At 34.7% G+C, this 22,752-nt stretch overlaps 1 protein-coding gene across 2 annotated transcripts in view; it reads right to left on the bottom strand.

Annotated features, from left to right (window-relative positions):
• The window catches only part of LOC123306460 (nephrin-like), a 907,827-nt gene that overhangs the window by 240,394 nt on the left and 644,681 nt on the right, over positions 1-22,752 (bottom strand). For both annotated transcript variants that reach the window (XM_044888477.1, XM_044888478.1), the window contains one exon: positions 21,430-21,723. In XM_044888477.1, coding sequence (XP_044744412.1) covers positions 21,430-21,723 — 294 coding nt within the window. The remainder of the gene's footprint in view (positions 1-21,429; positions 21,724-22,752) is intronic.

Below are 22,752 nucleotides of genomic sequence, written 5' to 3'. Positions count from 1 at the left end.
TAAATTTCGAGAAATGTCTTAAAATATCTTTCACTAGGAACGTTAACACCTTTGTATTCGATTACACTTTCAATCGGGTGATTATAAAGAAAGTGGATGTTGTTAGAGATCTGGGAGTACTTCTGGACTAGAAGTTAACATTTGACGTGTATATTAACGGAGTTATTGAGTCATCGAATAAAATGCTCGGGTTTACTTTTATACATAGAAAGAATGAAACTTTACTAACCCTTCATTATTCATTTGTTTTCAATAGGCTTAACTTTGCAACGTCAATATGGAGTCCAAAGTATATATGCTACATGAACGGATTAGAAAATGTACAGCATAAGTTTCTGAGTTTCTTGTCTTTCATAAGTAGAATTCAAATTGTTGATCATGATTATACTGAAATTCAACAAAGCTTTGGAATATTGAGCTTGGAAAATCGAAGAAGATTAAACGGTTTGTGTATGCTTTTCAAAATAGTTAATGGTTTACTTTATGACCGAAAATTATCGAATCTATCGATTTTAGAGTTCCCGAGAGAAGGCTAAGGTCCCGTGAATTGTTCGCTGTTCCATAGGCCCGGCGCAAATAAAAACGCAGGTTAGTGAGGTGACGCAGAGTGAGTTTTTGTAAAACATAGAAAAGACCAAGACTGCACAAATAAAGCGTGACAGTGACTTGTCAGATAGTACGTGCATCGCAGGAAAAAGCTGCGTCACCCTGCGTCACCTCACCAACCTGCGTTTCTATTTGCGCCGGGCCATACAGTAGAATTAATATTACCTACCCAAAATTCTCCACTCTGTAGAATGCTGTCAACATTTAACTCATATTCCTGTGGTGTTGATATTTTCAATATAAAACTCCAGAAATTGAAGAAATTTCTGAAATTGAAATTGCCCTACGTTTCTTAGTTTTTTCATCCTTTTTAGATTCATATTATGTATCGTTTTCAGTTTATAAAATAGTGTGAATTTTCCATCGATATCCACTTCATGTTGAGTAGTGTCAACACTAAATATTCTCAGTAATCCGAAAAAATTAAACATAAATTATTAAGGAACTATTTAATTGAAAGAGTTGACCCTTAGCAATATATATCAGGTTAGCATTTTGTGATTGATTTATTAAGTTTCTCTTCTGATGTACTATGTCAATATTGATATTTTGCAATAGCAGAGGTTTCCCAGACCCAATGATATTCATAGCGCGGCTGAAACGTTAAGAGTTCGTTGATGGCGTTGATATTATAGGCTATAAGGAAAGCAATTTTCGAATTCATGAAACATTCATGAATAATTCAGATACAGAATTCAGTATATATTTTATGGGTTCATGATGTTGGGTTCGAATGTAGGAAATTACAGTTGGTTCATCATCTGCATCTCCGATGCACGTTACAAGTCAATTTCATATCGGAAACGACACGAAGCGAATTATTGTACTAAACGATGCAATTACATTGAACTGAAATATTTATAACAGTAAACGAAGGTTCACGAAAGACCCAAATCTCATTCATTTGGAATTTTCTGATTTGACCGTAAGTTATTACGTTGTAATGAAATATAACGGCCATCGAATCTTATTCACGTAGAGATGCTCAAAATTTGCAACATAATTTTCCGACGTAGTTTTTTACGTAAATCTGACAGCATTCGATGGTCTCGTCGCCTGATCTGTTTTTCAGATTATCGTATAAAAATATAAAATTAAAATGACAGTATACATAATCAATTCAAGAATGATTGACAGCTCGGGTGGCTATGGAAAATTCAATGTTGGTAATGGCCAATAAGATAAGATTATGTGTTGCGGAATTCAGGTTGGTATTGTAAATAAACAGTGATCTATAGATCTTCTCTCAGTGAATCTATGCACTGACTGGCGCGACTATAATTTGAATTCTGTACTGCTGTTTATGTTCTTAATAGTAATATGCCCTAGATTTCAATATTTCTTCATTCCAAATACTTTTCTAGGTTATATTCATTTATTCCAGTTCTGTGATTGAAACTACAGATTTTATCGAAGATTTTTTTATGACCAGATAAAGCTGCGTCTGGACTTTCAAGGCCTACTGGGATATCAAACATTTCTGAATGGACTTTAATTACCGAGTTCTGAATTAATGCTGTGCGACCATATTATTTCATACCCACCCCTATCTCTACCACCTCCGGCCTCGTAATTAAAGCGTTTTCTCATGATACTTAACTGATTGGTCCGAATTGAGCGCTTTCTGTGCGAAGAAGTTGTAGATGTAGATGGGAAATTCCATGTAAAACTGAAGAAATTTCAGTTCTCGTCGGGCAGGTGGCGCGAAGCCGCGAACGTCACAGTTTACAGAAACAAGTAATCTATTTATGTAATCTGGAGAGAGAAAAGTGAACAAATTGACAAGTTTCTGATAAACTGAAGTTTATTTTTCTCAGATTCTGCAGGAGTAAAATTATTAATCAAATCAATAATATGGAAAGAGCAACGTTGAGAATAAATTATTGTTGCGTTCTTGGATGCCCCTACACCGGCGAAGCTAAGGATTTCAGTTTTCTAGTCGGTTCTAACGGTTTGTGCTTAAGATATTTGGAATAGGAACATCGAACATAATTCAGATTTTAATATTCTATCATATCAGGAAAGAAAAAATAAAAATAATTTTTTTTTTAATTTACTTTCATTCTCTGTATAACTGAAAGTGCTCACGCTTCAAGAATTTTTTAGCTCAGTAGATAATGTCGAACAGTATCATAGTGCAAAATTTCAGATGTCAAATAGGTCCAGTTCTCCATAAACGTCTAATAGGCCCTCGAACTTGGTACACCCTCTATAGTGTTTCTTGACAAAGAATTTTGAATTTTCGGTTTCCGTTGAGTTATTCTGAAGTTGATGTTATAATCGACTGAAGATGCAATAAGGAAAGTAACCGGAATTGTATACAACAATATTGATAAAAACACACCAGCAATTGCAATAGACAAAGTTACGGATTTCGCGGAAAAAGATACGCCCTCATTAGCAGTTACCAATGCTGGAAAATACGATGGAAAAAATAGGATTACTTATGGAGTTCCTCAAGGCACTGTTCTTGGACCAATATTGTTCATTATTTATATGAATAGTTTATTTGAATTGAATGGCTGTGGTGAAATCGTGTTTCGCCGATGATGCTCTATTAATTTATGAGGATGTAACATGGAAACAACTGAAAGATAAAGTCACAGAAGACTTCATCGAATTGAAACTGTGGTTTCAGTTAAATATACTAAGTTTGAACCATGAAAAGACAAAATACATTACTTTTACTTCAAATAAGATGGAACTACCAGATTCTGGGGATCTAGAGATTGACGAAGAACTTGAACTCAATTCAAAAGGCGCACTCGACAAAATATCTCGAATTATTATAGATGAATATCTGAAAGGGATAAACACATGTTCTACCTGAGTTAAAAGATAAGAGGTGTTTTATATGTGTTCAGATAACAGAATTTGAAATCTAAAACATCTCCGTTTACTGTACGATGCACTGTTTCAGTCTCAACTTTGTTATGGTAATTGGGTCGGGATGAGTTTTGGACTGCCATAAGAAATTTTTAATGTTTTAGAGAAACGTATCCTGAAGGTCATGTACGGTAAGAAAATAACTTTTGATAGTCGAAGTATCTATGAAATGTCCAAAGTACTAAATATTAGACAATTATATGCCCAGAGAATAATATTTGATATTCAAAAACAAAAAAATAAAAATAACATTGAAAGATCATAGTTATTCCACGAGAACCAAGGAAAACAATTTTGATAGACCGAAAGCAGAGAAGAGAATTGGACAGAGATATTTCAATTATACAGGGTGTGGCGTAATGAATGGATAATATGAAGCCTGCGGGTAGAGGACTCTATGGCGGTTCAGAAAAATATATTTCACGCTCAGTAAAAGTGCCTTTGTTTTAGAGATATTGGAGATTTTCGAAAATTCAAGAGAATTACACCCTTCGCCACTCGTTTTGCAGGCAAAACTCCAAATGAAGGAATTTTTTCAAATTGTTTTTTGGATAGTATTCCTGGATAGATGATCTATCGAATGTAATTCATTATTTTTAAGGCGCATGAATAGTTCTTCATGAAAAAAAAATCCAACTCAACTTTTCCGTTTTGCTTATTTTTTTTTCATAAGTTCAACCTAGCGCGGTGTAAAAAATAATATGGTTACCTGAGAGCCAATGCAAGAAAAAACATGCCTGTTTAATCGAGATTCCGAAATGGTTTAACTCTCTGTATTTTCAGCATTTAATACAAGAACTTATGGTGGCCAATTTAAACATCATTTGTGAAACTTTATTCAATGAAACGATATTTTAAAATTGTGATTTTTTCTCATTTTTTTTTATTATTGAACCCCAACGTTGTGAAATCAATATTTGCAAGTTAATTTCGAGTTATGAATTAAATTTCAGCATTTTTGTAACAAAGGTCTTGACTCAATGTAGTAGAAATTAATTTTTAGGTCCTTTTCTTAATTGCAAAAGTGCTAAAATTCCCTTCGTTACTTGAAATTCGCTTAAATACTATCAACGTTATAAATATAGGGCTTAATAATGAAAGAAAACGAGAAAAAAAAACCAATTTTAAAACATCGTTCAATTGAATCGAGTTTTACAAAAAGTGTTCAAAGTGGGCATCAGGAGCTCTACTACATGCTTCACAACTTCTTATGAATAATTGCTCTATTCTGCTTGCAAGTCTCATTTCAGTTGCAAAAAATTAAAGAAAAAGGCTTACATCAAACTCTGCCTTGATTCATTGTAATAGAAATTTATTTTGTATTTAATGCTGGAAATAGAGTGAGTGAATTATACCATTTCAGAATCTCAGTGAAACAGGCATGTTTCCTCTTGCTCTGGCACTCAGGTAACCATATTATTTTTGACATCACGCTGGGTTGAACTTGAAAAAAATAAGCAAAATGGAAAATTTGAGTTAGATATTTTTTTATGGAAAACTAATCATGCGCCCCAAAAATAATAATTTACATTCGATAGAACATCTACTGAATACTGAATACTGAATACTATCCAAAAACAGTTTGAAAAAATTTCTTCATTTGGAGTCTTGCCTGCAAAACGAGTGGCGAAGGGTGTAATTTTCTTGAATTTTCGAAAATCTCCCATATATCGAAAACCAAGGGACTTTTACTGAACATAAAATATATTTTTCTCAACCGCCATAAGGTTCTCTACCCGCAGGCACCATATTATCCATTCATTACGCCACACCCTGTATAGTGCCAAGATTGTTTCCTTTTTTACCCCATACAATAAGAGATATGAGAAACAAGAAGAAATTAAAAAAAACACTAAAAAATGTTTTCAATTAGGAAATCGAACCTTGGTCCATAGGATAATAACTTCTAACTGATGATGCAGCTTTAATGAATAAATTAATAATTAAATAGTAGTTGATCTCTAATAACTTAAATCACTGATATACGACAATACACCGATGAGGACAAAGAATCACCGATATAGTACCGATAAAGGCAAAGACCATTGATATAGGCCAATGCAACTAATGAAGGGCTGACCTACCGATTAAGAAGGAACTCCCAAATTTTTTTTGTTCGTTTTCTTCCATTGGAGTTCAGTTTTATTTTTTTATTATACTGTTGAAAATCTTTTGGTTCTATTTTTAATCCCACTCCCCCAACTCAAAATTGAGTTTAATACTCAATGACATTAGCCAACATTAAATCACTTTCCTAGGTCCGACACTCACTAACATCCATGACCGCGGTGGGATACAGCAATGAATGAATGAATGAATGAATGACTAGCCGGTATCCCTACCCATGGGCGCCCGCAGCGGAGGCCATGGCCCCCCTTGAGATTCTGATCGCCTTATTTTTTTTCAGCACAACACCTTCAATATTATCCTTTGTTTTGTGACACTCATTGGTCAGCTAGATACAAATCTTTGCGAGTTTTCGCTGAAAACTTTAAAACTACATTCAAAAAGAAATTTCAATGAATTCTTCAACAACAAGAAGAGCTGCTCAGTTATGGGCTGCAATAAATTTTTTCACTTTTGTGGTTTGTTCAACGGTAGCAAGTAAATTTTCAAATATATTGGAACCAATAGCAAATACACTACAAGATGTTTTTATCAATTTTGTAGATGTTCAACGTCACATGAATTTCATTATAGATATACATATGTGGAAAATATCGTTCCGATGATGCATGCTTCACAGAAATTTTTTACAAAGCATCATCTATTGCTCAGAGTCTCAAATATGGAGATTGGAAAACCACGAATTTGCGGTAGACAAATGTACTAGTATCTAATTATGAAGCTAAAGAATACCTCAAAAAATCTATATTCATCCAATATTTAGATCATCTGATTTCAGCCCTTGAAACGAGATTCTCAAAAGAACATGAAATGCTTTTTTCTTTGTTTAATATTTTGCCCAAGAATTCAAAATTACTAGATATTGAATCTGTCAATAAAACTAACCGTAGATGATAGAAATGTGATACATATTCTGAAAGAGCAACTCCTCTAGTTAAAAATCTGAAGATTTTATGGAGCTCGATGCAGCCGTTCGGTCTTGACGATCATTTAATTGATTCCATTTTTTTGGAAATTTTTCGATTGTCACCGTTAGAGTAATTTTTCTCTCAATAAAACTAACCGTAGATTATGGAAATGTGATACATATTCTGAAAGAGCAACTCCTCTAGTTGAAAATCTGAAGATTTTATGGAGCTCGTTGCAGCAGTTCGGTCTTGACGATCATTTAATTGATTCCATCTTTTTGGAAATTTTTCGATAGTCACCGTTAGAGTAATTTTTCTTTCAATAAAACTAACCGTTGATGAAAATGTGATACATATTCTGAAAGAGCAACTCCTCTAGTTGAAAATCTGAAGATTTTATGGAGCTCGATGCAGTCGTTCGGTCTTGACGATCATTGTTTCCATCTTTTTGGAAATTTTTCGATAGTCACCGTTAGAGAAATTTTTCTTTCAGTAAAATTAACCGTAGTTGATATTTTGCCCCCCCTGAGAAAAATTTCTGCGGGCGCCCATGTCCCTACCGATTTAGACTACCGAGGCAGTCGAATCTCGTGAAGTATACGAATATCGTTTGTTTTTGCCGTTAGAATTGAAAAAAAAAATTAACTTAACAGCTGTACACAGTTATCAATGCCGGAATAACTCACAGTTTATGTTGAGTTTATGGACTCTATTCTTTGTTTAGTGAACTCTTTATTATTTATATTATAATATCAAAAAATTTCAGAATTTGAAGATTGCAATTCGAAGTAGGTATCTTCCATATAAAGTCTTCTACAAGCACAACTGAATTATAATGGGTTCAGCTGTATTCGATCAATTTTAGTTGTCCCAATTATCTGACTCGTCATGATTAAAATTATCAATTCATAAAAGCACAATCAATAATTGGATCTTCGGAAGAGTTGCCGCCGCTTGTTGCAGGTCTCCACATAAACAATATCAGAGGTCTTCTGTTTGAGTTCATGTACTTACGTATATACCCCAATAAAATATTTGAAAAAGCCCCAATCGAATCAGGGTAGTTGGAATGGTAATAGGTATTACCATGTAAAGCTCTTGGAGATTATTCAGAAGTGGACATTAAAAGTAATACCTATATAAAAAAAAAAACACACATTTTTCAGCCAGCGGTTGTTCGAAATCTCTGAAGTGAAAGATGTAATATATGCTCTGAAAATATATTTATTGATCGAAATAAACTTTATTATTATTCAACTTCATTATTTAAGGCTCGGTTGTTCAATTCTGGTTTAAGCCGAGATTTGAGTTAATCCTGGAATAACGTGACAGATTTGAACGGAAATGTCAAAATTAATCCAGGAGTTACTTAAATCACGGATTGAACAACCGGGCCTTAATGTCTGACTATTCGTGTTAGTCCTAGAAAAATAAAGCAAAAATTCAATATGACGATATTTGTATCCACAACATTGGTGTCATCAGGTAGGTTCTAGATTTTACAACGTTAATTTGACAAATAATTCCGTAATAATGAAACACGTCATGATCTTTCAACAATGAATCTATGAATTTTCAAGAAATCATGGAACTGGAAATCCCCATTTTTCTTTCGGCATAATTCTGTTTTCAATCTCCACCACAGTGTATTATTTTACAACAAATAGTGGAGTAAATTGCGGGAAAGTGAATAAGGGGTTCATCGACCACATTTAACTGGAAAGATATTCACGTCTTCCAACAGGGTTCATTGCTTTTTCGTCGTGGATACGTTCCTGAGACAAAAAGGTTCCCTTTTCACCAAACTACCAAGTTGCAGGTGAATGGTTAGTCCCTAATATCGTCTTTTCTCCGACTTAATTGGCCATGAAGGGCGGTTGTATTTCCACCCGACGTTTTCCACTTTCATTACTTCACAGGTCCCCTTGTCTTCTCTGCGCCACTTACTGCGACATAATATATCTCGTTCCTTCAGGATCTAGCGAATGTGAACCTTTTGAGTGCCGACGTTCTGTCATTCCTCTGTTCTAATGCTTCTATTGTTTAAGTTCATGGCTCTCGTTATATTCGATAGGGTTTTGTACAAAACGAGGTATTCGTGCTCTTTCATTTTTCAAGTGTGGACTGTTTGGAATTTTTTTCGCCGCAAAAATAATTTTTTTTGGACTTGTGGACCATGTTCTTCATGTCAAACAACAAAATTTTTTTTCACTGCTGTTTATTGGCGACTCCAGATTCCAATCCACAACATTTAAGAGGATATGAACAAAGTTTTGACAAACGGAACAAATGAAGTAGTTATAGTGATATTTATTGAGAAGCTTATAATGTTTAGGCGTACATTTTGGATTTCAGGTATCTCCCAGATGAAATAAGTTATTGGGTTCACATCCGGCGAATGGACTAGCCCTACCTATCCATCCATTTGACCATTTGAAAAGTTTGCATCGAGAAAATTTCGGTCATTTATACAAAATGGGAAGAAAATACATCCGCCAGTATTTTCATCTTGTAGACTGAGGTAATGGCAAAAAATTCTGTAGAAAATTATATCAATTTTTTGATTGATTTTGTTTCAGGGACTAGAAGTGAAAACCCTAAAGAGTTTCAGAAGATACAGAATTCTCCCAGATTGAATTTCAATCGATATCTAAAATACTCTTCACCAGTAAATTTGCTCTGAAAAACATGTGGTCCTATAAAATGGTTATCCAAAACGGCACATCATAGAAATAAATTTAAGGGAAGAATTGAAAATGTTTGCGAATTGAGGGAAAATACAATGATGTTAAGAAGAGCTTTACGAAATATTCTGGAAAGAGGTCATAAATGCATTGGGCATAATGGAGGATATTTTGAACAGCCCCTATGAATTTGTATTTATGGAAAGGCAGCATTCAACAGTATTCGTAATTGTGAACAAGCCTACGTTGATAGCTATATATATATTTTTTTATTTGAAATTAGAGTTAATTTTCTTTTCAGTTATAATACCACACACTTATATGTGTCATAATAGGTACAATAAAATATTCAATAAAAATCCACCTGAATATATACGGTCCTGACTGTTTTATTTATAAATGATTTGTTTATCAACAGTACCATGAGTAAATAAAGGGATTTAAAGGTGTATTAATCTATAGGTTTCACAATTGACTGGCCAAAACACCTGCTTCAATTTGTTTCCACCACAATTTCATATTGTTTCTAACAATGAAGTAAGTGTTGAAACGGAATGCGCAACTAACTTTGGTCTTATTCAGTTTTTCTGTACTTTTCAAATCATTTGCTCATTCTCACGAATTCCGATATACAGGGTGTTTTAGTTCAATCATATTTTACAGAGCCGGTCCTGAACCTTAGGTTTCGCTGCTTTGTCAGTCTGAGAGTATATCCAATCAACAATTTCTGCTAAAAATTGGAAAGTCTAAAGCTAGTAGTTCCGAAGTTATGGCTTGTGGAAAATAGGGACCAAATGAATAAATCACCCTGTTTATAGTAGGTACAATAAGAAGGATTCGTGTCGTTTGTGTGTCCTCTATTCGCAGTTGAGCTATGTACACTAGGAAACACCATGCATATGACATCCACTATTCGCCAAACACTAGTGAAAGTTTCTAACTGAATATAGGAATTGATTTTTGAATTCTGTGTATGACATAGAAGGTGGAATTCAATTCTCTGCAGACATAATCTACATGATCAAACCATCTTGAGTTTATACACCAAAATTTCAAGATATTTGATGGTTTCAAAAAAAAAAATTTCGTCATGTTTCGGAAATAACTGGAAGGTTTTTCCAACCCACTTGTATGAAAGGATGATTTTGGTCATAAGGCTTTTTACATGAGAATCCACTTGTTTGTGTTTGCATATATGTATTGTGGAGTAATATTATTTTTCATTTAGCCATAAGAATACATATTGTTTTTTCTGTGTAGCATGATTAGGAAATCGGGAAATAAACAAACAACCAACCCATGCACAACCTAAGGGTTTTTATGGGTTATTCAGTTTGTTTACCTCATTGAGGGAAAAAAGGCTAAAATACTTTTTGTTATATACGTATAAATATAAGGGTACATATAAATATTATTAAATAAAATTATATATAATGATATATAATTTAATATATACATGTACGTATATATTCATGGGTAAATAAACTCTTATTATTATTATTATAATTATTCTTCTGGATTGTATTACGGAAGATATATATATTCTTATACGGATGATCAGGGCCGTCGCTATACGGGGGGGAGGGGGGTAGCGTCCCCCCCGGAGCACATTCGAAAGGGCGCCAAATAGAGCGCGCAGGCGCGAAATCATAACAAACTGCGTGCCCCGCCATCTAGTCGATTCATGGGAATTACAGTGGCGGAATTGTAAATTCTCGTTGTCAGAGCGGTCAGCTGTGTGAACACATGAGTTAACCATTTAAAAGCATTCTCAATATGTGGTTATGACTTTTTCATGCGGAAAAAGCATTGAATCCTTGAATTAGCGTAGCAAAAGCAAAATCGTAGCTTTTGGAATAACCTGGGAGCTCAATGTTGAGCTTACTTGATCGAAAATTAACTTGTGAAAAAACAAGTTTTTTCATAAAACTTCATGAAAGATCCAAGTTGTTATGGAAAACCCTGTGGAAGGTTTGTTAAATCTATGAACTCTCATGGATGAACACTCGAATAATTTCAATCATCTTCGCCATGAATTTGGGAACAGCCAGTATTATAATGAATATACGTAGAGAAGCAACTAGTATTTCGGGAAATGATCTACATCGTCATAAAACACCCTGCAAAAGGTCGAAACTGAATAAAATTCCGAGTTTGAAGTAAGAATTTAACGAAAAATATTTTTAAAATATTATGAGTCCTTTCCACGCCTTCGTAGCTTCGAACTGAGAAATTCTGGGAATATACTCGTACAATCCAATGCTCCAGTGAGAACGAAAAACATTCCCTCATAAACTTTATTCCAGTAGACAAATTCTAGGAATTCAAGTGCCGTTGTTTGGCTAGAACTCTACAGGGTGATAATAAAAACCTCGGACAAACTTATCTTCAGTTTATTTTATTAAACAAAAAATAATTGAACATAAAATAGTCAAATATAAGATGTGTTCGAAAACAAAGATATACAGTCCCTGGCCAAATAATTAGACGCACCAGTGATTCGATGCAAAATCTCAAGTATAAACGCTTCAAAGTTGGTGTTTGAATATTGAATTATTGAATTGAATATACATATATGTTCAAAATACTTCTTCTTTCAATGGTTTTCCCAAATAATACGTTTTATTCAATAAACAAAATAGTGATTCATTAATGTATCGACATATGTAGTTGGAAATGAAATTCTAATATTTTGTGGAGCCATCTTTTGCTGCTGTGCATGAGAGCTTTAATTCTTCGCGGTATACTATCAATTGTAAGATTGTACGTTTTGGTGAATTTGTGGATGATGAGTTCATACGTGGGTGATCGTAATCACGCTCGAACTTGCAGCGAGTAAAAAAGATATGTATTTATTCATACTCCAGTACCAATACATCAACATTGTAATGCAGCACTTGAAAAATAAAGATAAACGGAACAGTTTAATGAAATTCCTTGATGAAAGTGACAGTCTGGAAATATTAAATTCAAATGTTTTGCTTTTTTCTTGGTTATTACAAGTGAATATAAAAATCGATAAAAATCCTTAGTGCGTCTAATAAATTGGCCAGGGACTGTAAACCAAAGTTACACTTTTTTAAATGTACCACCCTGTATTTGACCTCAAAAATGGAATGGCAAGCTCAAATTATGATGAGTTTCTTCTGATCACTTTATACCTCAGATGAACATTATACGATATAATGGCAAAAAATTGAAGATATGGAGTTTTTTAAATAGCAATTAATAAAGAATCTAGTTACGATAGCGATACAGACAGTATTTTTTTTGGAGAAAAGTTGGCTACTCCTACATATAGATACAAAAATTTTCAACTCTGGAATAAACATAGTGATTATAATTAATTCTCAAACATCAACTACAAATAATCGTCACAAATTTTCTTATTTCCAATGGCACACTTGGTATTTTTATATCTCGTTGAACGTAAAAATTAATTTCGAAACTATCTTCATAAGGTTTTTCTACACCTAAACCTGATAGTTTCTCAGCAATTTTTGCAATTATTTCTAGTTGTTGTTTGAGAATTAATTATGATCACTCTGTATATTCTAGAGTTTAAATTTGTTTTTATGTATAGGAGTAACCATCTTGTCTACTCGAAAAAATACTGTCTTTATCGCTGGCGTAACTAATTACTTCATTAATTGCTGTTTAAAAAAACTCCACATTTTCAATTTTACGCCATTATCTCGTAAAGGGTGCTTCTAAGGTATGAAGTGATATGAAGAAACTCATCAAAATTTGATCTTGCCATTCCATTTTTTAGGTCAAATATAGGGTGTTACATTGGAAAAAGTGTAACTTTGGTGAATATCTTTGTTTTCGAACAACCTGTAGATATGACAATAATTTTAAATTGTGCTTTTGAACACACTACACACACCACAAGAAAAGATTTTCAAAATATCTTTATTTACTCCCTCAAAATGGTATATGCCAAATCAAAGCGTATACCTTTAGCGATACATAGCTTCAGACGCTTCTTGAAATTTTCGGCAATAGGCCGCAGCTCGGGCGTTAGTCGGTCCCATTCCCGGCGCAAGGATTGCTTCAACCACTCCAAACTTTTGGGGTGTTTTGCACTCGTACTGCAGTAGGGCGACCATCCTGAAGATATGATGAAACCAGGAAAATGGGTCTTACACAATTCTTGCGCCATTTTCGCTTTGTCCAATACGTGTTGTCGAAGTGCTATTGGGCCCACGGTCTCGAGAATGTCGCAGCGGTAGACTTCGTGATAGATTTTGACCTCTTGATCTAAGAAAACCAAGGGTGTTTTACCGCTGGCGCAAATTCTTCTCCTTATCCAGACCATGACGGATTGCGGATTTTGACGACGGTCAACGATGGCTGACGTACCGGGACTACCGAGAGCCTTTGCGGACCGATTTCTGTCGTTTTGGAGATTGTTGTACGGTGGAAAGCTCGTCTGTGAAGAGAATGCGCTCCTACTGCTGACCGGCCGGCGGTGAGACGAAGGACTTGGCGGCACCCCTGGATTCGTACGCGCTTGTTTTCATCCGCGAGGAGATTAACTTTTTGGGCCTTGTATGGCTTGAGGTTGAGTGGCTTTTCGGCCATTTGACGAACGGATTGGTACTGATCTCACGGGCTATTTTCCTCATCGATACCCTGGAGAATCTAATAGAATAAATATTATTTGGCAGCGTTAAAATACTTTGGTTCAGAAGACAGTAAAATTTGTACGATTTTTTTTTGTTACCCTGTATAACTCCTATCACTCTTTAATCGTGTTGAATACTAGCCACGATCTTGAACATCAATGTATAGTCCATGTTCGGTTAAGAACTTCTCAATTACGTTCGACAGTGTACTGAGTATAGATTTTGGGTTATCATAAGATATTTCACGAAGGAAATACGTCTGGGGATCAGAAAGTCTAGACGAATCAATCAGACCCAGATGAAGAGAGATTTGACGGAGGAGAAGTTCACGTGAAGATTGAGACGTATAATGAAAACTAGTCCTGACATCAAGAACCTGACAAAACAGCATGAAAATAACCCTCGAAGCTCAATAGAACGAACAGAACTGCAACGACACCTTGGGGGTCGAGGAATTGTGGGTTTGTCCAACCGTATGTCTCGGAAAATTGAAGCACTTCCAGAATATTTTCTGAACAAGCTGCTTCATCAGAACTTCATCGATTAGTTTGTGATTCTAATAATTCTACTCCATTGAAGCTACAGCAGGCACAATTAGAAATCGTCTAATACTCTGTAGAAAGCAAAATGCATAAACTGATTGACAAATATTTACATGGAAGATACCAGAACGAGGTTTACTCTACACCGTTTCAGTGGTCAATTCAAAAAGCGAAAGCAAACCACTAATTTATATAGAGTTTTTATCATAGTTCTGTAGTGTATGTGATGATGAAATGAAAATGATGATGAAATGTTAATATTGCGAATGCAGCATTTTTGCATTGTCTTATATATATCGTAAGAGATAGAAAGAAGAGCAATCAATCAATCAATCATTACTCGTAAGCACTAAGATGTCAATCAGTGTAACCTTTGAGTATTCAACCCCCGCGGGGTTAATACTCAAGGGTGTAACTTAAGAATAACTTAAGTTTTATTGTTCAATACATAGTTTATATTTCAGTGAACTATCCAACACAAGAACCAGCGCGGACGGAACCTTCAGTTCTCTGATTCCAAACAGAGACGAATGGCTCTGTCATAAGGAATTCTATCCACAAGGACCTTGTTGGTTTACTGATGACTCCAGAACTAAACAGGGCTCTGGAACCGAAGTCTACAGTCGTAGACCGCTGAACGAACTCAGTGTTAGTCTGGGCATTTCAGGAGGAAATCTTCGCCATTGACCTATGCGTCAACCATCTGCTTGAAAAGGGTTAGACGGGTAGGTCAATAAAAATCCTAACGGATAGACAACCTGCCATCAAATCCTTCGCAGCTGACAAATGCAATTCAGCACAGGTACTCGAATGCAGATCTAAGCTTCCAAATTGGGAAGTCACAACAGATTGCTGTTGCCAAGATTTCACACCAAGAATTGGAAATAAAATACTAACTTCTGAACTCGAAAGGGGTTCCCTATTGAAATTTCCACCCAGTATATATTGGAAAATTATCATCACAATATACCTAACCTTACATATGTAACTATTTATCGACTTCGCGATTCCAAATAACAACAACCTACTAGATAGGCACATAGAAAATATCGTCGTTAAAACCCGAAAAATGTGTAACTCCATTTTAGCTGATTTGACAGAAGAGACAAAAAACTTTTTATTATTACCCGTACTACCTTAATATTTACCTTTGTTTTCACAGCAAAGCAGCACTATTTTTCCACTACTTCTTATGTTATCCACTGATGTGATGTGGATATATGCACTGACGCCGTGCTAGTGTAAGGGAGGTACACGTATTTCTTTTAAACAATTTCAAGCACGGAGATACACATTATTCTATTTTGCGCGGGAAAAATATTTAACTGTTCGATGGAACTACACAAATTTCTGAGCATGTAGATGTTGAAAACCGCTAAGGGATGGCATCAAAATCTCTTTTTTGATTAAATTGGGAGTTACACATTTTTCGGGTTTAAACGACGATATTTCGAAATAAAGAGATCTCATAGAACAAACCGAAAGAGAATGGTTGAAAGATATGAAGACTATCCCTATTGTCATTTCATCCACTGGCCTAATATAGAAGAATGTAACGTACAACTTGAGGCAACTTAAGCTAGGGACTACTGGAACGTAAATACATAGGAAGTGCAGAAGAACAGGGGAAAGAACACTATCCACTTCGACACGAACAGTAAACAGAACCTGATCGACATCAGGGAGCCGAGGAGCAGCCCGTACCCAACCATAACCATGAACCCGAAAATCAGGGTATGTCTCCAATTATTAAGCTTAATCCTTTTGATATCTGGTGAATATTCCTCTGGAGAGGAGTGTGAAAGCCACAAGGCTGAAGTCGTATGTGAAAGATTCAAATGAAAACAAAGGAGTTTCAGTATTAAATTCGAATAGGCTCGGAGTCGATTAGATAGGAAGTATGTAAATTTTTCAATATAACGCCAATGCCTTAGTGTCACGCTAGACAGAGAAACATCGAATGTGCGTATTACAAACAATTAATTCGTAGCACTGTATGTCCATTCCATGTATCTATGTTCTAAGAATGGATCAGTGGAAGAATCGAAACCTCAGAGCGATGCGATATCGAATAAACGGCTGGTCTAGTTCAAATGCCAGTTTGTAGTGGGGAGGTCGGAGCCAGTGCGCAACGATCTAGGACTAGAGGATGGAATCAGTAACACTCCAAACGCGAATTGGGTGATATCATATCTGTTGAAAATGGGCCATGGAAGGAATTCATTCGACTTCAATACTGAAAAACTTATGTTTCCATTCGAATCTTCTACATCGTTATAATAATAACCTTATTTCTACATTATCGCTTTTCGTGTCCCACGTCTACAGCTGGGGCTCATAGAGTTTATTTCAAAAACTCTACTTCTTCAATCTGACACTTCGTGCCCGAACTACTCGGAACTAAAAGTGTTGATGAATCTATTGGCCAAGCGCACCATATAATCCGCATTCGACCTTGAAGAAATTTGCATTGCATCTGCCAGAATTTTCTCTGAACAATTGCTAGATATAGGTAATTGGCGTGTTCCGGTCGATCAATCAACAGGTTTGATTTCATTTCCTCCAAATTTCTGCACTTTTTTATCAACCAATGAGCTCATAAGCAAAGTATTTCCAAATATAATTGCCAACCACAAACACCTGAATTGGTTGAGTGAACGAGCCATTCTTGCGGCAAAGAACAAAGGTGTTGATTAGTTGAACTTGATCATTCATTCAAAGTGAAATTATTGGTCCACTGCTTTGTTATAAATCTATAGATAGTCCAACAAACGAGAATGAAACTACAAATTATTAAATTTCTTTTCACAGCTGTATAGGTCTATGATTTGTTTACAAAACCAACTTTTTAGAAAAAAGGGCCAACCAGTTTCGACTTTATTTCATAGTCTTCATCAGGGCTCTGAAATAGAACAACACGATCTACAATGAATTCGGAGGATAATGATTACAATAATAAATATTAAAGAAACATTAAAAAAAAATTCTATACAAACAATAAATCAAACAAGTGAGGAACAGGCTCGAAACATTCAACTTACATTTTCAATTTGTGTGGTTCTGTTGTCAATTATTGAAATTTTGGAAATGATAACAACTGCTTGCATGGAGGATGTTTAAAAGACTGAAGTCAACATATTGAATTTTCGGAATATGCGTGGATCATGAATTATGATGAACGTTAGCGCAACTTGGATAGAGAACCACTAAATACTTTTGATTTTTCTAATTAAATAATGGTACGCAGTATTTAAATTTTCTATGTCGCTTCGTTTATTTATGGAATTTACGTCTTGTTTTATCGATATCATCTCATCCACTAACCTTTTCCTTAAATTTATTTGCCTACCTAATCTTTCCACTGAATAATGATCGAAATTAAAGGAATGAAGAAGTTTTTTCACAAGCTCCGCTAATGCTGTATTATTTTCTTTTTTGTTCTTTAAGGGATCAAGAATGTTAAGTGAGTCTCTTTTGTGTTCAGAAATTCTACCTTTAAGGTAGCGATGAGTTTTTGCAGTTATTCACTGTCTGCGTGGAAAATAGTTATTTTGTGTTTATGAGTAAATTTTTTAGGCGAATCTTTGGACTAGGTATGGGGAATAATTTGGCGCAGGTAACATCTGACATAGTTATGGTAGAAGTTCAAAATGTAGCCATTCAAAAATTGAGTTTTATGATACCATTTTTTAAACGTTATGTTGATGATATTGTCACATGTATTCCTTCTGATGAAAAGGATGAAATCCTGGAAGTTTTTAATAGCATTCATCCCCGCTTAAAATTCACCATAGAACTGGAATCACAAAATATTTCACTACCATTTCTAGATATTATATTAATACGACGAAAAAACAAAATACTAACAGATTGGTATCAAAAACCAACATATTTCGGAAGAATACTCAATTTCAACTCAAAACACCATACGGCACAAAAAATTAACATCATTAACAATCTGAAACATAGAGCTTTCAAACTTTCGGAAGGTGAGTTTCACGAAAAAAACATCAATAAAATAAAAACAATTATGGAAAACAATAACTACTCCACAAAATTTATTAGAAAAAGTTTGAACCAAAGAGAACCTGAACACAACAGATTGCAAGAAGAGAAAGAAAACCAAAAATATTTCAAGATGACTTACGTCGAAAATTTAGGAGAGCAAATTAAAAACGTTCTCACAAAATTAATTATGAATGTCGCATTCAAATCCGATAATACTTTAAAAAAAAATTTCACAAAGACTAAGATTGCATCACCCAAAGAATTATTAAGTAACGTCATATATATTTTACAAAAGCTTTTGATTCTGTTGTACATGAAGTTTTACTGAGTAAGTAAGAGCATTACGGTGTTAGAGATAAACAGCTTGATCTCCTCAGAAGCTATTTGAAGGATCGACCACAGATTGTTTCGGTAACTATTGATGGAAAAACATACCGCTCATCAAGCGTCATCATAAATCAGGGTGTTCCGCAGGGAAGTATTCTTGGACCCCTTTTGTTTTTAATATATGTTAATGATTTGCCTAATGTCAATCCCATGTGGAAAGAATTCTTCACCAATTTTGCAGACGACACTAATGTCCTGATAAAAGCCAAATCTTCACTTTCATTGAAGACCCTTGCACATGATATAATTTTTTCAATAGATGAGTGGTGTCTAGCCCATAATTTGCGAATTAACATATCAAAGACCAACCGCATTTTGTTTTCTCATTGCCGTTCACGATCAGTCGATATGTCTGCTTTCCCCCCTGAGGAACTCACCAGACAGACCAAGTTTTTGGGTCTTACTCTCGACTCACAGCTCAGTTGGTAGCCTCATACAGAAAATGTTATTGCCAGACTTAGATCAGTGATCTATGCTTTAAGGGTATTGAGATCTGACTCTTCTAAATCTTTTCTGATGGCTGTTTATTATGCGAATTTTCAGTCCATCCTGTCATACGGATTGATTTTCTGGGTTGGCAGTGTGCATGCGGAATCAGTTTTCAAATTGCAGAAAATAGCGGTTCTGACAATATTCGGATTAGCTTATAGACAATCCTGTAGAGGCATCTTCAAAAAGAATGGACTTCTTACACTGTCTGGTCTGTACATTTACAAGTTGATGCAATTTTTCCACAAAAATCCCCAATATTTTCGGAGCTTCATACGGCCTAGTCTTTATCCTACGCGTCACAATATGTTGGTGTATCCACTGCATAGACTATCTTCTACCGAAAGGGGATGCTCATACATGGCAGTGAAACTATACAACAGCCTTCCTAATACTATTCGCGAAATAAAAGATTTCAAAACCTTCAAAAGGAAAATATTCAATTTTTTAATGGATTCGGAACCATATTCTGTGACCGATTTTTTGTTGATGGGGAGCAGTTTGTAGGGCTTACATTCTGTTTTTCATTGTCATTTATGTATATTTTTTGACTTGTTTGTGTTTCATTCTTGTAATGATTTAACATAATGAATAAATTATTGTTATTGTTATTGTTATATAAAATTTCCTGTAATGATTTTACAGCCACATATATGGACAAACTGGTCGCTACCTTAAAGATAGAATTTCTGAACACAAAAGAGACTCACTTAATATTCTTAATCCCTTTAAGAACAAAAAACAAAATAATACAGCATTAGCGGAGCTTTGAAAAATCTTCTTCATTCCTTTAATTTCGATCCTAATCCAGTGGAAATATTAGGTAGGCAAACCAATTTAAAGAAAAGGTTAGTGGATGAGATGATATCGATAAAACAAGACGTAAATTCCATAAATTAACGAAGGGACATAGAAAATTTGAATACTGTGTACCATTATTTAATTAGAAAAATCAAAAGTATTAAGTGGTTCTCTATCCCAGGTGCGCTAACGTTCATCATAATTCATGATCCACGCATATTCCGAAAATTCAATATGTTGACTTCAGTCTTCTGAACATCGAGTATGTATACGTTTTTTTCAACTTTCAGATGAATCAACGAAAAGAGATCAAATAAGTGCATAAAAACTATTCTACCAATTATTATGATTTGTGAAGTAATAATTATGTGCCGAAAAGGAATGGTATTGTCCATACTCAGTAAACTCAAGAGTGACATAATAACAAGTGCGTTTTATATTACTGTTTCATACCAGTTGCAATTATTGCGTGTACGTGTAAACATCATACTTATCTCACCTCCTGAATTTCCCCTCTTGTAAATCTACTCAATACTCAATAAAAAATATTTTTGGGTCAACATTTAATGTAATATGTGGTTATATTATATATAAAAGTACAGAGTGCTCATTAAAAGAGCCATGCTTCAATAGAATCAATACAATAATCAATTTGGCAATAATAATATTTAGAAGATGAGAAACTGGTAGATATTAGTAACTACAGTTGAGCTTTATAGATATAGATGTCGATTTAGATGTTTCACTATTTCAGTGCCGAAAAAAACAATCATAAATTGAACTAGAATTATTACCTCAACACCCAACTGAATTTCAAGACAATAACAGACTTATCTAGATACAATGAAGATAATATACGATAGTGAACAACCTAGAAAAATGCATTCACAATCCTACAATTTTGTAGATTCAACATCACTTTTGTTAATCTCCGCACTCCGCTGGTTTTCTGTAGAGAACACATAATAATTTCACTATTGTTATGAATCCGAGCGTCTAGTGCTGTAAAATGATGAAGTTTCATGAATTTTGACTTCTAATTATTAGAAATCAACGATGAAATACAAATTACTACGTAATGCAAACCTGAGTTTGAACCTGATTCAAACCATTATCAACATATTGTTAGGTTAAGGTCGAAAATATTCGAATGGTTGTGAAGTAAAATCATTTCATTCCTGTCAGTTCATAAAACGGTATATCAGAAAGAGACAGAGCTAATCAGGTATTTTTATTCTTAATATTTCTGCACATGCGCAGAAGTCGATTCCGGCCACGGGCTGGCTTCAATTTTCGAAGTCCCATTATCGATATAGAATATAATAGATATATAAATACAAATCACACATGAAGCACTCACCTGCTGCTATGATGTGAAAAACACAAGGCACCTTTTGAGATCCTATTTTGTTCGATGCATAACAAAGGAGTGTTCCGTAATCTAATTCTGTCATAGGTGTGTAGGAAACAATGCTTGATGTGCCACTTCTCGCTATATGCGACTGAGCGACATCCACAGAATCTGCCGAATTGTTGAAAGTCCACTTGAACTGAATATCAGGTGGATTAGCATCTACTTGACAGGTGATTTGAGCTTTTTCTTGTTTCGCAACACCATAAATATTAATTTGCTTCGGTGTACATGTTGGTGCATCTGCAAAAAAAGGCTTTTAGATGTATATGCAAGTTTTCACACGATGAGAAAATAACTGGAAACCATAAATTCGAACCAGAATACAGAAAGTTTTGACGATTCTTAAGAAAATGATAAAATCATTGTTTCTATGTACTCTTTGTAACACTGACTCTTGTATATCTAGAAACAAGGATGGTGTCGTTCACTGATATTTCTTGATAGGTATTCCAATAAATGGTTAATTCATCTCTTCTAAGAGGTGGAGCAAGTATCATGTATTATAGGAAAATATATTTCAGAACTTTTTTTATGATGCGCCGGCGCCGTTGAGGTCGAAAATGTTTTAGCATGTATATATTACGGTTAAATATATACTCCATTCAAATTTATTTTAGCAGTCGGTTGGCCATGAAATAATTTTCTCGAGTTTTTGTAACCAGAACGAAGTTAGGTTGGCACTCATGAAATGTCGTTAACGTCATAACGCCGTTGCCACAACTAATATAATTTTTTATTACGAATATGCCGAAAGTGATTGAAAAAAGAAACAGGGTTTCAGGAAGTGCTATTTAGAATTCAGGTCCGCTCATTCAAATAGTTATACCCTGATATTCTAAAATCCACAATTCATCAGACGGTAGCGAACATATTCAATGTAAGAGAATTTATATAATGTTTCATCTGAATCTAAACGACTTATATTTCAGCTGGATATTTCCACAATCAGAAAGATTGTGAATGAAGAGGATGACAAAGAATTTCCTTCTATTGGGAGACCCAAAAAAGTGGTGGCATATTTGAGAATGTTATGTTTGAGTGAATTAATGCGAAAAGTTTACTACAGGATTTTCGATAAATGTCATCGGAGAATAAGTTCCCTTATATGGATTTTTCTATTTCTCATTTGACTTGTCCTATACAATGTAAATGTCTTAAGGTACTAATAAATACCTAATTATTATTATTATTACATCAATGTATTAATATAAATAGCCACAAATACGCGCAAGTTGCCCTGTTACTTGTTTATTCATGTGAAATTTTTGT

The sequence above is a fragment of the Coccinella septempunctata genome, chromosome 2, assembly GCF_907165205.1.
Source record: "Coccinella septempunctata chromosome 2, icCocSept1.1, whole genome shotgun sequence".
NCBI lineage: Eukaryota > Metazoa > Arthropoda > Insecta > Coleoptera > Coccinellidae > Coccinella > Coccinella septempunctata.
This window is presented reverse-complemented; position numbering and strand designations above follow the sequence as displayed.